At 38.5% G+C, this 18,986-nt stretch overlaps 1 protein-coding gene across 2 annotated transcripts in view; it reads left to right on the forward strand.

Moving 5' to 3' along the window:
- Positions 1-18,986, forward strand: part of LOC135225645 (uncharacterized) — an 80,545-nt gene that overhangs the window by 51,025 nt on the left and 10,534 nt on the right. For both annotated transcript variants that reach the window (XM_064264971.1, XM_064264972.1), the window contains one exon: positions 15,558-17,171. In XM_064264971.1, the coding sequence (XP_064121041.1) occupies positions 15,660-17,171 (1,512 nt within the window). In that variant the 5' untranslated portion in view covers positions 15,558-15,659. The remainder of the gene's footprint in view (positions 1-15,557; positions 17,172-18,986) is intronic.

The raw sequence follows: 18,986 nt of genomic DNA on the forward strand, positions 1-18,986 counted from the left end.
CAACCCCCCCCCCCCTTGCATAAATACTTCATGCATCACTACCCTTGAGTTTTGCTTTGTATCGTTCAATATTTGCTACGCAATATTTTATGCTTCTTCTAGGTAGGTATATTAATGGTTTTGTGTGTGACAAGCTACCAAATAACATTTTGCTGTAACAGTAATTTGAATATAAAATTGAGGCCAAAGGCCAAGCGCTGACACTTACGGGGTCATTCGGAGCTCAAAATTATGTTGAAGCAATTGTTAGAAGAGGTTGGAAAGTGAAACGAAGAAAGACATGAACCGCGGTACAGTAAAAGGAATGAAGCAGTTGCAGCTAGGGACCAAAGGGACTCCCGAAAGAACATAGAGGCAATGAATACAATGCACTGCGTGAGGTGCACTGACGGCACTAGTCCCCCCCACCCCCCACCCCCGGGGCCATTGACTTTGTTCACTGTTGATATTGCAGCATCACAAAGTTAGGAAAACAGAACCTAATTCTGTAATAATCGAATTCTTCATTTTTCTCATTCTACATTTTGTCTGTTGTTGCCTTTGAAGACTTCCCCTGGGCAAGAAGACAATCACACGCAAAAAAACCAGCAAAATAATGGTGATTAGTAAAAATAAATAAATAAATAAATAAATAGATAAAAATAAAAGATGTCAGAGACTTGTCAAATGCATCTAAAGAGAGGCCTTGACAATTAGGTAAATACATCTGAATGCACTAACCTAAAAAAACAGTACTCCTTGTATATAAAAAAATTATATTGCAAAACACTAAATGTATCTGTATGTAGACAGATGGGAAATCTTTACATTAAAAAAAAAAGGACAAATTGTGTTTTCAGGCGACAATTAGTCCACAAAATTTTGAATAAACTGAGATTAGCACATCGTATTTACTGGATTAAAAAAAAAATACCATACTAAACACTGAAAGAACTTACATCACGCAGAACTGCAGGTTCCCTAACCTTATGTAATCCTCACCTTGATGCCTATGGACGGGAGATCATTACTGTTGTCTGCTTAGCATCTAGCAGTAGCTGAAGGGGGTAAAACCCAGCTCTCTGGGGGGAGGGGGGGGTATGGGTTTACGTAAAGCCTTCCCTGACAGACATCAGCATCTTGAAACATTAATTCACTCTACGCCCACGTCAGGCTGAACGTCGTCGAGGACGAGATAAGAGATGAAGCGTCATGTGGTATATATATCGGTTTTTTTTTACCAAGAAGTGTTATGCAAGTGATGACTAGGAAAAGGCTTCTCCTGTCCAATACACTTCCAGCATCTACCCAAGTGGTTTTGGGATGGACATTGCAATTTTTTAACCTGTTTCCATTTCCACTATTATATCCGAAGAGATATATATATATAATATATATATATATATATATATATATATATATATATAGAGAGAGAGGGAGAGAGAGAGAGAGAGAGAGAGAGAGAGAGAGAGAGAGAGAGAGAGAGAGAGAGAGAGAATAATATGCACATGAATAACGATTTAATCTACTGAACATAATAATATATACATCATATATAATATACATAAATATAATATATATATATATATATATATATAATTATTATATATATATATATAGATATATATATACATACATACACACATATATAGTATATAATATCCAAAAAGACGGAAATATTTTGAAGCCCTGAGCCACTACTTATTATAAAGTCAGGTAATTTCGAGAGATATTTTGTAACTCTATTAAAATCATTCATTATGTTTCTCTTCTCGAACAGAGGCGATTTTTTCAAATGAATGTCGACACCTTTGAGTATTGTACAGCAGAAATCGTTGACACGTCCTGTTACACAAAGCCTTACCTAGTTATTACTTTGTGTTATCTCGACAGAAGCCCTTACCACAGGGTTGTGAAGTGGCTATTGAGACTGTGATAACAACAACTATCAGAGATAATGAATTATTACCGGTATTGATCGCACGATCGACCTTTCATCTTTTACTTTATTGTACAGTATAATTCAAGTTTACGAATATAGTACATTTACTTGCATATAACTCTTCGACCTTATCTAGTCCATAACCCTGAAACTTGAGAGAGAGAGAGAGAGAGAGAGAGAGAGAGAGAGAGAGAGAGAGAGAGAATCCAACAGTAAAACCTAAGCTTAAAAGAGAGAGGAGCCACGGTACAATTAGCTTCAAAGAGTTGCCGAGACTGCTATTGGTTTCCTTATCACAGGAGAGAGAGAGCAAGATGATGATAATCACGGTGTGTCTGAGAGAGAGAGAGAGAGAGAGAAAATGTGGCTTCGTAATCTCGTTGCCTAAAAGAATGAATTACACAGAAGTAAGAGTACACCAAAATATTATTATGGCTTCCTTCGAACATAAGGTGTCTCTCAAGAATACTCGCCCCCCTTCCCCCGGCCCCTTACGTCACAGCCAGATGTAGGACGAAGTGCGTATGACATGAGAATTGATTGAGAGAAAGAAAGAGGACAGAGGAAAGAGAGAGAAAAGGGTAAAAGAGGCAAGGAAAATAAGTGATAAAGACGATAAGAAGAGAAGGTGCGGGGTAACAGAGGACTACTCAAAGAGATATATAAGGCTTAAGTAGGTGTTTATGAAAGAAGTAGGCAAAAGAATTAGCGGACAGAGAAGAAAGAGAAACGCAAATCAAACAATATAGAAGCAAACTGCGGGAAAACAAGAGAGAAACACCACAGAGAAACTAGCAAGCATACAAAAAGGAAAAGCGAACAATATAATAGCGGCAAAAACAAATGAACAGAGACAATGGAAACAGCGGCAAAAGAGAGAGAGAGAGAGAGAGAGAGAGAGTAAACGGCTTCAGCTCATGCCCTTTTAGAGGTTCTTTAGCCATCTAAGGTACTTCTACATACATGGGTCTTACTTCGTATGTTTTCTTTAATCTTATTATCATAGATCCTTCTTGTCCTATTACTTAGTTCAGACACAACATAGTACAAGCACGGCAGTGTACAAAATAAAATTCATCTAACTATATATATCAACTCACTTCATCTTTCTTATATTTTGGCAACATTTGCTCAACTTTATCTGCTCTAGATAATACCCTGCTGACTGATAATACGATTATTTTGACTATTTGGTTCTGAATTAAACGGTCTATCTATAAATATATATATATTACCATTAATAACTATATTATATATATATATATATATATATATATATATATATATATAATATATTATAATATATTTATAATATATTTAATATATTATATATTATATAAATATATATCTGAACACGGTCAAATGATTGCACAGATGAATCATTACAACATAATTACGAAAAAGAATTTCATTACAGCTAAGTATGATATATTGACACGGTCAATGATTGCACAGATGAATCATTACACCTATTAAGAAAAGAAAAGGATCATTACACCTATTAAGAAAAGAAAAGAATCATTACACCTATTAATGAAATTAAAATGACAATATCACCTTGTCAGATCTCATAAACGACAGTGAATACGGGTTTCTACTGAACGAATTAGAGCTCAAAACACTGAAAAAATTTCACATTAATCCCGACAAGGCCAATATGCAATAGAAACCCTTACAGGACACCGGGGTGTTGCTACACCTCGTGTGCTGTGTATATTGAAGGATAACACATGTCGAGTGTGTTTTTAGAAGGCACAAACACGGTCCGACCTTCGTCATAAGACCTGGACGCCTTAGAATGAAAACACATTTGCGGCTATGAGCGAAATCCCATGAAGAAGTGGGTAGCTCTTTTATTATTATTAATAATCCTTGAGAAGTCTTCTTGTTTTTACCCTTAAACAAATAAATTCTGCGGCTCGTGTATGGAAAGGACAAACATCACACTATCACCAATAACCTTCGGTATTGCAGTGTTCGATGTCGACAAAATTGTTTTTTATATAAAAAAAGAAAAAAAACAGGATATGGAATATGTCACGAAACGTGCGCAAAAAAACACTCATGTGTTCTGGTAAGATAAACATCTGCAAAGTACACTATGCTATAAACATACGTGCACTCCCCCCCCCCCTCCCCACAAACACACACAATATATACATATCCAATGTAGCACGAAGGAGCACGTACTTTATAATATCCTTAAATCCACTGTAGAAAGGTAAGTGAAACAAGGGCTTGGAACAAGTCCTTTCGTGGTATATTCTACATTTTCATTGATGTAGAATATACTACGAAAGTCCCTGATTCACTTACCTTTCTACCGTGGATTTAAGTGCATATGTATGTATGTATGTACTGTATGGTATGTATATATATATATTATATATATTAATATATATATATATATATATTATATATATATATAGATATATATATATATATATATATTCGTTCAGGGCCAACTCCCCATCAGTTCAGCAAATCGATTTCCTTTCTTTTTTGATGTGAGAACAATCGGAGGATGAAGCTGCCAGACCCGCGTGCCTGGCAACTTCCCCATCGCCCCAACCACCCCATCCCTTCCCTCGAGACAAAGCTTGTATAATCGTTTTCTGTTCCATGAATGAATCATGAGGTCATTTCCACCTTACGCGATTCATGACTTCTGCGGATCACTGATTGCGTGAATGAATCATTGTCGAATCACTGACTACATGAATGAATCATTGGTGATTTACACCTGACGTGAATCGAACGAGTTTTTCACACGAAAATCCACGCAGGTTTGGACACTCCAAAATCCAATGATTATAGCACGTTTCTATAACTTTCATATTTCTATGTACACCGACCTCCGCTGTCAGCATCCATCGCATGAAAGCAGCGCTAATGATAAAGGCTATTTTAAAATTCCCCTCACCGCCAAACGAAGCCTTAAAATGCATAAGTTTATAGAACATCATCTGCTCAAAATTACGATTTCTCTCATTTCTCAAAATATTTGCATAAACTCGTGTTACAACCAGTATATCAGTACTCAAGTAATCCATTGCAATAACCAAGGTTTTCCCCTCTAAGGAGAAAAGCGCTTTCATTTTGTCTTAGTCATGAAAGACAAAAGGGCGGTTGAATGGGGGTTGGGTGAGAAGATTAAGTCAAGCGTCACTTCTTATCCGAGGAAAACTAAGGCTTCCTTGATCGCAGGATTACACCCAGAGGGGGAAGGGGGGGGAAGGGGGAGGATGGGAAGGGGAGCTTTGTCCTTCCTCCTGTGTAGACAAGGGCTTTTGGTTGTCTTCCATCTGACAGATGCCGCAATGCAGTTGATAAAAGTGATACAGAATATATTTATATATATATATATATAATATATATATATATATATATTAATATATATAGTAGATATATATATTATATATCTATATATTATATATATATATTAAATACATTATACACACACAAACACACATATCAAAGACTTAGGCCACTAATACAAGTCAGATTCCCGGGGCTTCAGTCGTCAATGTATGCCAGGTTCGTGGGATATCGATCACTTTTCCCGAACTTCGATTACTAATGCCAAGTTCCACAGACTTCGATCACTATTCCCAGGCTTACATGGGTATTGCACGGAAGTATGTACCATACATATGTTTAGTTTCAGGCTTACACGAGTACTACACGGAAACTTTTACCATATGTACCGTATCCTAACGATCAATTATTTACATTGAAAATCTGACTATCTCTCTGTAAAAGAAATTAAGTATCAAGATTTCGGGAATTTTTATAACCAGTTCTATTTGAATATTATTAAGATTTCAAATTCTGTAACCGAGTCACCGGGGTGATTTTTAAATACTGATGTATTATTAATCATTATTTACTTGTCGGGAAATGGAAAATGCCCATTTTCCATTTAAATACTGATGTATTATTGATTATTACTGATGTGGAAAATGCCAATTTTCCATTGAGGGAAGGAGTCAGCCAAGTATAAAACAGGTATCAACACAAATTCTAGAAACATAAATAATGTTTCACGCTATCAGCGAATATCGTAAGTTCGGCTCTTGTAAAAAAAAAATAAATAAATAAAACAAGAAAACATAAAATACTGGAAATACGACATTTAAGGTCATCATAGATATCAAAGCAAAAATACGACAGACCTCAACATTTTAAGTGAACATTTTTCGGGCGGTCAGTCATTTTACCCTTTACAGGAAACACCTGTTACATTAATTACATCAGATTCCAAAAGCGGTCTGCGTTAAATACAGCCTCTTCAGTGCCGCCCAATCACGAACATGGCAACTTCATTAGGGGCGCCCCATCACTCATGAACACCCTCGCCTTATTCCGCGAGCCAGCGGTAGTGTCATCTCTCGAAATGTCACGGTCATGGCAGGCAAAACGCAGAGCCATGATTGATTGACGCTATCTCGGAAAGCGACGCCGAATCTCTGGAACGACATGAGAGAGATTATATTGGGGAAGAGAATTGCAAAACGATCTTCAAGGGGGGACACTGGCCTTGGCAAATGACGTCACACACACACACACACACTGACATCGGTGGTACTTACTATCTTTGACGGAGATCACTCTCTCCGTTCTCCGGTGCGGGAGTGTGTCCTTGATTGTGAAGTATTGCTTGTCAGAAGAAGAAGAAGAAGAAGAAGAAAACAAGAGAGAGAGAGAGAGCGCGAGAATTACGTAGCGGTATCTGTCACACGATACTGGCTCAGATTCTTTGTTTGAAGTCGGAACAAAAGAAGAACTGCAAGAAAAACGATGATCAATGACTGGGAGCAACAATTGCCGTTAAAACAGTAGCTAAGTTCATCTGTATCGAAAACACACATCCTTAAAAGTCCTCCTAGCGGTAATGAATATCTGTAAAAATACTGTTTTTCTTTTCCCTTTTCTTAAAATTATTATTAGCAACTGGTTCGTGGTTACTAATTATCCGCTTCGTTAACAAGGGAATGATCCTCGGTTAATAATCTTCGCCATAAATCTCACGCGATATGAACGAACGATTCGCTTTACCAAAGCTGGTCATCAAAGGCGGCTTAATGACGTAATAAGGAGAGAAATGGACGACTGGCCAGCCATTCCTGACAGCTGATATCTTCCAAAGTAATGACGTAGATATTGCGGTCTTGTATATTGAATAAGACTGACAAGCTGATTGTATATATGCATGAATAAACATGGTGTATTATACATATTATATATATATATATTATATATTATATATATTATAATATATTACATATATATATGCATAGTATGTGTGGTAGAAAAGCAGCCTACAATCATTTTATCACGACAAAAACCAACGCATCTGAAACTGTACTGACACATTACAGTACAAAACGAAAACAAAAAAATACTAAAATAGTTTTGAGTGCATTAAAACTCCTTAATCACTAACAAACAATTCTAGATGTCCTGAAAGGAATTCCCTCTTGCCTGTTAAATTTCCGGTGTAATAAAAGCCTCTCTACCCAAAACCCCGCAGGTCTGAAATAGAAGAATGAGGCAACTCAAGGCAAGGAAGCAAGTGAGACAAGGTACTGTCTCTCCTGCACCTGAAGGCGAGAGAAGAAGAAATGTGTCTTTGACTTCTCCCAGGAGATCATAATGATCACTTGTTCTAATGAATGATTGCGCATCCTGCGCCTTCCTCCCCGACGGTTCTGATGACTAAGTGAGCAACTATGGAAAGATGAAGCAGAAGGTCGTCTTCTTCGACTATCAATTTTCTTTTAATACTCGCCGTGCAAGTGGGAGAATGCATAAATAAATCCCTAGCTTTTTCTCATGGGAGAATGTTGAATGCATTCTTATCCGCATCTTTTATTACCCTTAAGATCTACACGTATTTTAAAACAATACCTACGGGGCTGCTCTATGAGCAAGAGCCCGTGCTGGCTTAAGGCCAGCTTAAAATCTCCAACAACAAAACAGAATAGCTTTCAGCAACATTCATATATAACATCTTCAAAAGTAGATGAGTGTACTATCAGCAACCCTTAATAATATCCAACATTTTCGGAATTTGTGAAAATACAATAAGAGCATCCTATTCGCTAGGGGGATAGTTTATATACATTTGATCGTCATTTCGTCGTACTGGAAAATTGAATAAATGTCCCTCATGTAGATATTTTTAGCCATATCATCAATTACTCCGTAATATTTTCGTCAATTTACGGGCAGAAAAACAAACTGCGATTTGTGTGAAGTTACGAGCGCAAATGAGCAACGACCTTCGTGAAGTTAAGAGCATAACAGAAACAACGATCTTCGTCAAGTTACGAGCATAAAACGAGCAACGATCTTCAAGTTACGAGCATAAAATGAGGAACGATCTTCGCGAAGTTACGAGCAACGATCTTCAAGTTACGAGCATAAAATGATCAACGGTCTTCGTGAAGTTACGAGCATAATAGAAACAACGATCCTCGTCAAGTTACGAGCATAAAACGAGAAACGATCTTCAAGTTACCACCATAAAATGAGCAACGATCTTCGTGAAATTAGGTGCATAAAAGAAACAACGATCTTCAAGTTACGAACACAGACGAGCGACGATCTTCAAGTTACGAGCATAAAATGAGCAACGATCTTCGTGAAGTTACAGGCATAAAAGAAACAACGATCTTCGTAAAGTTACGAGCATAAAACGAGAAACGATCTTCAAGTTACGAGCACGAAAGAAGCAACGATCTTCGTCAAGTAAAATTACGAACATAATACAAGCAACGATCTTCCGTCAGGTTAAAGGTATTAAACAAGCAACGATCTTCAAATTACGGGCATAATACAAGCATCGATCTTCGACAAGTCACGAGCACAAAAGAAGCAACGGTCTTCGTCAACTTACGTAACGAGGGCGATTTAAAAAAAAAAAAAAAAAAAGGAAAAAAAAAAAAAAAAGAAAGAAAAAAAAAAAAAGCAAATCGTCGAGCGACATTCAAATTATGCAGACTTCAACGCACGGCGACCACGTGTTAAGCGCTTCGCATACATATCGCATGAGGCAATTCAAGGAACAGACAGACGAGAGAGAGAGAGAGAGAGAGAGAGAGAGACTTGCAAGGAAGGTAAATACGAGGAAGGACCCCCACTGATCTTCACTCCTTTCATTGGAGGGTCTTATAGATGAGAAGGGGGGGGGGGGGGGGGGGGGGAGTGAAGACGCTGCTTGCTAATGGCAAAACTTACGTTCCAAGTCCATGTCTTGGGGTTGGGGTGGGGGTGGTGGGGGGATTTAGGGGATGAGTAAGAAGTGAAGTTCTTTCAAGACGTATATTGCAAGCACAGCTCTCTCTCTCTCTCTCTCTCTCTCTCTCTCTCTCTCTCTCTCTCTCTCTGTAATGCTCGTCTATTTCCCTTGTTATCATAAAGGCAAATTTCCATTTAATAATTCACATTTCGGGAAAACTTAAAACACGAAAAAGAAATGACGAAAGAGAAATGAACAGCGGTTGTAAGCTCACGTTTCTGGACATGAATAAAACAGCGATACACTAGAACGAACCAGGGTCGCCGGCCCCTCTCCCCCCTTCCCCCGGTGATCCCCCACAAAAGAAAGCCCCGGGTTCAGTTTCAATCTCGAAACCTCCGAAGGTTCAAGTTTCACTGGTGACGCAACAGTAACAGAACTACTCCTCGTTTTTTTACACGTTCATCAGATTTCTACATTTCTATCAGATTTTTACACTTTATCAATCAAATATTTACACTTTCATCAGTTTTTTTATACTTTCATCAGATTTGTAATCTTTCAACAGTTTTTTACACTTTATCAATCAGATTTCTACATTTTTTCAGATTTTTACACTTTATCATCAAATGTTTACAATGTCATCAGTTTTTTTATACTTTCATCAGATTTGTAAACTTTTACCAGATTTTTACATTTTCACCAGATTTCTACACTTCATCAATCAAATGTTTAAACTTTCATCAGTTTTCCATACTTTCATCAGGTTTGTAAACTTTTATCAATTAGATTTGTACACTTTTGACAAATTTTTACACTTTTATCAATCACCTTTTTACACTTTTACCAGATTTTTACCCTTTAATCAATCAGATTTTTACACTTCCATCAATCAGATCTTTACACTTTTATCATAGTTTTATACTTTCATCAGATTTCTTAACTATCTCTAGAGATTGCGCTCCATCAGATTCTTACACTTTCACTGGAGATTAAGTTCCACCTTTGTTAAAAGACATACTAATTTCTTGTTGATGTCTACACACTGATACTGGGGCTAGTTTACATAAGCTATTGTTATAAAAAATAATATATATATATATATATATATATATATATATATATATATATATATACACACACACCTACATAAACATAATACTCACCAGCAAGACGTAACGGGTTCGATTCCCGAGGGGGGCTGGAATCCTGAGCACATTTCATTCGAATTCCTTTGTACTATTTACTGAATTAGGGAGTGAATTATGTAACCGATAGTTAGATGACTGTGGTGGGATCAATATAACTAAATCTACTGTCTACATTATTCTTCAAACCCCACAATGATAGCAATTATGGTAAACACAACCTTGATTTACCAGTAGACAACGGTATACGGGTCGCCCATATTTCGATAGAACTTATGACAAGGTTAACCAGGTAATTCCTGTCACCATACGGGTACTATGCAAGCAAGTAGTTGGCCAACTGAAGAACTTTTTTATAATTTCTCCATTTTTTATTATTAAAACATTTCTGTAATTCATCTACATTTCACTTTCATGGAACTACGTAGTACTATAGTACTATTAGTAGCAGTGATAGAGGCAGAAGCTTTGTGCCTTTGCAACGGCTCCCTTAAACGTTATTTGATTACATTTCTTGCTCTTTCCCTTTGAATGACAAACTATTAAATCGCTATTTTTTGGTCCGTAAAAAACTACAAGCCTTAACGGTGTCACACGCTCATATTCTTTGTTTTTCTGTTGAATAGTAATACGGGTAATATCCTTGGACAGTAGGCATATAAGAACACGGAAGTGACAAAATGGTTATCGATGAGGGTACGTAGAGTGAATACTTATCTTATTTCCTTACATACAGACTTGCATGCACAAGTATATGTCGTTTTGTTTATTATCTCTTTCTAAAACTTCTAACTAAAACCTTTTCTAATGTTGCTGGCCTTTATGTCGTAAACACCACATTCATTTTAGCTTTTTTTTTAGTTTTTTTGTTTTTTTTAGCGAACATTTAATATTTATTTCCATTTCTCTTGCAATTTTACTACGGGTAGTATGCAGAATAATCAGGGGTAGGCGTTGGTAATTTGAACCTACTATTAAAAGGAGTAGCTTAAGCCAGCCTATGTTCTCGATATTTAGTGTTTATTTGGGAAGAGGGGGGGGGGGGGGGTGGGGGGGGGGGGGGGGGCGAAGCCTGACCCCCCCGAACAGGTTAGGCCACAGCTAGGTCAAACTAAGATGCTTTAGGAAAGGTTAGGTTAAGGTTGTTTTAATTAGGTTGTAGACAGTCGCAGACTAGGTACTACGTAAACTAATAGAAATTTAGTTCTGATTAGCTATGTCAGGACAGTACTCTGCATCCATCCCCACTTCAGCTGTAATGACAGCAATATGAAATTTTGTTATCGACTTAAGATTCTAAAATATTTCCTCACATCTAGGAGTGAGCAACATGCCAAGGCGTTCGAAACCATCAACATATATTATAGTCTCCCCAGTAACAGAAAATACGTTTTCTTTGATATCCTCATTCCCGACATAGAAAACGGGAACTTCGACGTTTACGATGAGTGTCTATGGTGGTCATGAGATATTGCACGTTTCGACAATATACAGAGTTGTCTCGAAGACGGTAACGGACACGGCAGTTCAAGGCTAATCTGTATTAAAAACATTGGACAAAGCTTAATACAGCGTGGATTCCTTAAGGAAAACTGGTATTATATAATATAACAATGTGAAGCTTTGGACTACAAAATAACCTTCTTGACTATCAGATGTTTCTTTTACTTCCGTGTTACTACTACTGCTATATAAGCAGAACTTTCTCTTCTCATTTTCTATTTACGTGAGTTTTAACTTGTACTATTAGGTTTGGAACACTGACTGATGGATAAATTGATCGCTCGAGCTTGACTGAGCCTTGGCAGAGCAATTCCATTTTTTGAAAAAGAAAGGGGAAAAAAATGTGAAACTTAAGAAAACATCCAAATGAATCTGGGTGCGGGTTGGGGGGTGGGGTGGGGGCCCTTGGGCAGACGCATGAACCAGTTTTCTTCACTCGATCTGTGTGCGTGTGTGTGTTAATATTATTATATTATCTAGAAACAGAAAATTATTTAGCAGTCACGATCAAGTAGTTGGTGTGCCGACACTGGTATCTGGTGACCTTGAAGAGAAGCTGACTAAGACCGAGATATATATAATTTATAATATATATATATATATATATATATATATATATATATGTTTGTTTATATGTACATATATATACATAGACTTACATACATAAAATACATACGTACTTTATATAACCACTACAGAGTATGAGTCAACTGGCTCTGCCAATAAGTGCTTGCAGATCCCTTTGTGTAGAACATGACATATGATGAAGGTTTCTCATATACTACTCACGCGCGCACCAGCACAAACATACAATCGCGCACATGTGCAGAAATAAGTTTGAATTAATCATCGTTTTTTTATTATTATTATTACTAGAAATGGCTCAGTAACTGGATTCTTTGGACAAAAGTGTGAGAGAGAGAGAGAGCAGATGAGAGAGAGGAGAGAGAGAGAGAGAGAGAGAGAGAGAGAGAGAGAGAGAGTTTTATCTGGGTGCATAATTACCCTCAGTGAAATGGCCTATTAAAATATCTTTTGTGCTAATTCTAGTAACCAAATTTTTTATGCCTTGACCTAATCATAACATGAACACTGAACAGCTAATAATCAGCTTAAGTTTCTAGAATAAACTTGAAACAGTAAGCAAGCTGAAACATATTCTGAAAACTTAAGTAAAAAAAAAAAAAAAAAAATCTGAAAATATCTATTTTCAACCCAAGGTTAACACGTACGCGCTCACAAACACGCTCGGGCACTGAAAGAGAGAGAGAGAGAGAGAGAGAGAGAGAGAGAGAGAGAGAGAGAGAGAGAGAGAGAAGAATCTCGCTGGCAAGATAGCAGGAGAAAAGATTATGCATACAGGTGGTGTAACCTATAATCCATGATAATAGTTTTTGTACGGGTTTAGGACATGGAGCTCTGTACTTCTATAAATGGAAAATGGTGGTATAGAAAAAATAGAGGTCACGAGACTGCCTAGTTTGCAAGCGAGTGTATATTGATGCGACAACGATATTTTTAGGTGAACGTCTCTCTCTCTCTCTCTAAAGATGTGGAAGGATACTTTAGGTACTTGTCATTAATATGGATTCCTCTCTCTCTCTCTCTCTCAGATGTGGAAGGATACTTTACTTGTCATTGATATGGATTCTCTCTCTCTCTCTCTCTCGCTCAGATGTGGAAGGATACTTTACTCTTCATTAATATGGACTCACTCACTCACACACACACACACACACACACACACACACTCTCTCTCTCTCTCTCTCTCTCTCTCTCTCCCTATACACACACACACACACACATACAACTGAAGGACACACAAATAGAATGCTTTCGACAATTCAGAATGTTGTTCTGGTACTGGTAGAACGCTTGCAATCGTCCAACAACACACCCCCCCCCCCCCCTCTCTCTCTCTCCAGTGGCAGTCTAAGATTCGGGCTAATCGTCCAAACAATTCTCTCCGGCGAAACAAAATAAAAAGAAATTCATTCCATCTTCATTGCCTCCGCTCCATTGAACACCATCACCACGCCGTCTCTAATTTTAGCTAGACTTCTATTTGTATCTCCTCCTTCCATTATGAGAGAGAGAGAGAGAGAGAGAGAGAGAGAGAGAGAGAGAGAGAGAGAGAGAGAGAGAGAGATCTAATTGAAGTTTGAGCATGATACTGATGATAAAAGAGAGAGAGAGAGAGAGATAGAGAGAGATTCTTATGACAGAGTCTAAGGAAGGGAGGAGGGAAAGAGAGAATTATAAAACTGAAGTTTTTAGCACGATACTGATGATAAAAAAATGGAGAGAGAGAGAGAGAGAGAGAGAGAGAGAGGAGAGAGAGAGGGAGGAGAGAGGATGACGAGAGAGAGAGAGAGAGAAAATGTAGCAAGGTCGCAAGTTTTATTTTTTCCGGCTGAAGATGTTTATGTACTAATATGGCATAGGTTAGGATATAAGATTGCCTGAGGCAATTTCGGTTCAACGTTAATTTCATTAATAGCAAAATTACCTGATATTTTTCAGGTTATCAAAAGAGATTATTTGACAAGGGTGGTAGTGTTGTCAAAACGATGCCTAGTGTTAACGGCAGCTCTTAACCAAACCTAGAACGACACCTATTATTATCATTATTATTAATTATAAATACCGCGCCAAAGCATAGTACGTATAACTATGGAAAACAAACTATTTCTTTTAACGTAGCATTATACAACAACAAACCTTAGTCTAAAAAAAGAAAAAACTTAACTTGAAAGAGGTGTCGCGAATTATATTGATGCTCTTATCACAAGACCTAGAGAGAGAGAGAGAGAGAGAGAGAGAGAGAGAGAGAGAGAGAGGAGAAGAGGAGAGATTGGGGGGAGGGGGGAGAGAGACGAGAGGAGGAACGATTATAGTTAAAACCTACGTTTACATGATGGTAACTCATCGGATTTCTACAGTCGTTATCATTATTACAATTCCAGTTAAAATAAATTAAAATAAATAAATAAAAATAACAGCCCCATAAAAAATGTTCACTAAAGGCAATAACAACAGTAGCAACAACTACAATAATAAAAATGTTAACAATACTATCACTCATTGTTTCCCTCTAACGTCAAAAAGAAAAAAAAAAAAAACATCAGTTACCGGGAGTTTATTTCAGGCAAATCACATTCTAATAATAAGTGGCCAGTCCAGCCTATACCTTCACCTGTAATCCCCGGAATGAAGGAAGTCGTCCGGAGGAATCTGTTAGTCATGGGGCGAGAAGCCCTTCGGGTTTTCATTGCGATGTTTCGAACGGGTTTGCTGAGAATCGGATACCTGGCCTCTGCCTATTTATTATACTCGTCACCTGTCTTTTATTTCGTTTTTTTTCTTTTTCTTCTTCTTTAATGATAAGTCCTATTGTTTTTTTTATTGATGTCCCCCTTTTTATGTTAGTGTAGGGTAATTATTTTGCGTTCTTTTTATTTGTATTATTATGATTTGTGTTTTCTCTGGCCACTGCCTGTTTACTATACTTATCTCCCGTTATTTAGTTTGCTGATTTTTCTTGAACGATATTCCCTTTTTTTACATTTATTCTATATGTACTGTATGTAGGGTAATTATTTTGTATGTAGGGTATATAATTATTTTTTCTATTACTTATGTTGTATTATATTTGTCTTTTCTGCCCCCTTTTTTATGTACCACTCTACGAATGTCAAGCAGAATCATTAATGAACTCGTCATTTGCTTCTCCATGCCACAGGTGTGTGTTCGTGCGTGCGCGCGTGCGTGCGTGGGAAAAAGTTGGCATTGGCGACGTCCCGGGCCAGGCAGGGAGGGCGACGGCGCGAGGTAAAACAAGACAATGAAAGACCGCAAGTGCGAGTCGCTCTTCTCCTTCCGTCGGAGCAACAACCGTTACTCCCTCCACCTGGAGAAGACCAACAAGAAGGAGGAGGAAGTGCAGCTGAAGAGGGCGTCGTGGTCCTCCTTCCCCCTGCTCAAGTTCTCCTCCTACGACGACAAGGGCGCGAGGGAGGAGCTCGCCACCAAGAGCCAGAGTAGCGAGGACGTCAAGCACCCGCACGTGAACACCCCCAAAGTCGGCTGCAACTTCCTGCGCGGGTCGACTGCCAGCATACGAAGCGCCTTCTCTAGTTCGTCGTCGTCGTCGTCTTCTTCGTCATCGTCTTCGTCGTCGTCTAGCCCTCGGATACAGAGCTCGGGGTCGAGTGGCAAGAGCTCGATCACGAGCATCTTGGAAGGGTCGATTTCCGACAGCCACTACGATTCAAGCAGCACCGTCGAGGAGAACCCGCCTTATCTGCCGGGCCCCCGCTACCACCACCGCGCGACGACGGACGCCCACCTGTCGCGGAGCGCCAGCGAGGTGATCTCGCCTTATACGCCGAATTACTACCTGTCCGACGACAGGGGGACGTCTTCCGTTCCGTCCCTCTACAGACAAGAAGAGACGATGAGTCCCACGTCGCCGAAAATCGTCTACGCCCACAAAAAGACACCGGACCTCAGGAGGAAGTCGAGGAAACAGCTACTACAGGAATACGAGCTGATGAGAGAGAATGGCTCTTTACCTAACAACCTCGAGTTAATCCATGGCGAAAAGGAGGAGGAGGAAGAGAAGGAGAACGTCATCCCCCGGACGCGATCGGCCAGGTCCCTGGGCAAGGCCAAGGGTAACTTCAAGTTCATGCCCAGCTACAAGTTTCTGAGCAAAGTCGACAGCAAGTACAAGAAAGCGCAGGCGAGCGACAAGGCCCGAGAGAAGAGACGCGACAGAGAGGATGTCCCAGTGATAAGTAGTACACCGGAGGTTCGGCCAACAGCCTCGCTTGATAACGCTAATGTCAGCCTGTCGGGGACTGTCACGTCCGCGGGAGATAATCTGCTCGCGGAGGACCAACGGCACTCTCCTTCGGTAGCCTGCTCCTCCACCATCTCCTCCTCCTCCTCGTCATTCACATCATCGTCCTCCTCCTCGTCTTCGCCCGTATCTCCGCAGTACGGCGCGCTGCCCTATTCGGTGACGTCCTTCCTCAACACCCAGTTCTCCCAGCTGGTCTCCGAGGAGCCGCCGCCCCCGCCCACCTTTGGGGTCATCAACGACATCATCGAGGAGGAGGAAGACAGCGAGTGCGACCTGAGCGAATTTATGGTGTGCGCCGAGGAGAGCAGCTGCTTCGAAAGGAGTCTCGAGGACAAGCTCGAAATGCTGGGCGACAAGGAGGTGGTGGTGGACGAACACGACAGGGAGATCCTCGACGACAGCCACGGCAGCGACTTCGGCCAGAGTCCGCAGAAGAGGCAAGACCTCAAATTGAATCTGGTCAAGCCTCAACACGCCGCCATCAACAAGGTAAGAAGCAGTGAGAAAGGATATTTTAATCTATTTTTAGGGTCTCTATACAGAAACAATACTTTAATCTATTTTTAAGGTCTCTACAAAGAAACAATACTTTAATCAATTTAAATACCTCTAAAGAAACAAGATTTAAATCTGCTTTTAATACCTTTTAAAAAACAATACTTTATTTTTGATACCTCTAAAGATACAATACTTCAATCTTTTTTAATACATCTGAAGAAACAATACTTTAGTCTGCTTTCCTACCTCTAAACAGACAATAATTTAATCTGCTTTTCATACCTCTGAAGAAACAACACTTTAATCTATTTTAACATCTGTCCAGAAACAATACTTTATTCTGTTTTTAATACATCTGAAGAAATAATACTTTAATCTGCTTTCCTACCGCTAAAGAGATACCTCTTTAATCTACTTTTAATACCTCTAAAGAAACAATACTTCAATCTATTTAAATACCTATAAAGAAACAATACTTAAATCTATTTTAATACCTCTAAAGAAACAAAACTTTAATCCATTTAATACCTCTAAAAACAATAATTTAATACATTTTAAAGACCTTGAAAGAAACAATAATTTCTACCCACATTAGAGAGATCTGCAGTCTAGGCTAATAATTATGTCACCAGCTCCGAGGTCATTGCAAGAAAATGTAAACAGCAACTGCAGCTTCTTGTTGTGTCTTTGGAATAAAACTAAACGTTTTAGTGTTGACATTCTGCGAAATCTTTGCAAAGATATGTAGTGGATAGGTATTCAGTGTTTGTGTTTATAAAGGTGAAGCTTTAAGTGGCTTAACGATAAAACTGTCTCACATCTCCAGGCAGCTAAGAGATTGATGTTATAGAGGTGGTAACATAGGTCACTCACGTTAAGAAAGTATAGATTAAGGTAGACAGCCAAAACCCGACCAAATGTAACATTAGTTAAGAAATTTAATTACGTTTAAAGCCATTCCATCGTTCACTACAGCTTTCCCCTTTGTATTCTCGTTTTTCTTTTTCTATGCATCTACTCACAAAGCAGAAAGTGTATCTTAAATTAATGAAAACAGCAAGCATATATTTATTTGGATGTATACGCGAGAGGAATATAACTTAGATTTTCATGTGCCACATTATAAAACCTGAAAAAAAGGCAAGATTACTTACCTTTCTTCTAACCAATTTTGAAAGTGTAAAGTGAACCAACGTTGAAAGTGTCTCTACATTAACCAGTATCTCGTCCAAGATTCTTCGAAAAGGTCATCGTTTTAATGTCATGCAAAGACACTTTTCAAACACAAGATTAACGAATATAATCCCTTTCCATTCAAAAGCGACCTCTTAATAAAAAAAAAAAAAAAAAGTCGGTTTAACGTTCTGAATGCTATGAAATGAATTTCGTATCGGATAATTATAAAAAACGATAAAGTTCTTTTGACCTAGATAAGAGATAAAAACAAAAAGCTTACCGATTTCATGACTCCTCTTGAAACACTATTTTAATAAACAATTTGAAAAGTAAAACGATGTACGGAAATTAAATTTCATTACATGATAAGTATACACAAGTACACGTTTATGTAACTATACTTAAGAGAATGATAACAAAACATGACACATATCCTTAGCTCGAACAACTTACAGGAGAGAGAGAGAGAGAGAGAGAGAGAGAGAGAGAGAGAGAGAGAGAGAGAGAGAGAGAGAGAGAGAGAGAGAGAGAGAGAGAGAACTTTTTAATGGAATGACAATGCATCTCTGAATCTAGAAACGACGCTTACTGTAAAGGTCAATTGGGGTTCCATTTAACAGGTCAATGCTA

The sequence above is a fragment of the Macrobrachium nipponense genome, chromosome 13 (assembly GCF_015104395.2).
Source record: "Macrobrachium nipponense isolate FS-2020 chromosome 13, ASM1510439v2, whole genome shotgun sequence".
NCBI classification, from domain to species: Eukaryota; Metazoa; Arthropoda; class Malacostraca; order Decapoda; family Palaemonidae; genus Macrobrachium; species Macrobrachium nipponense.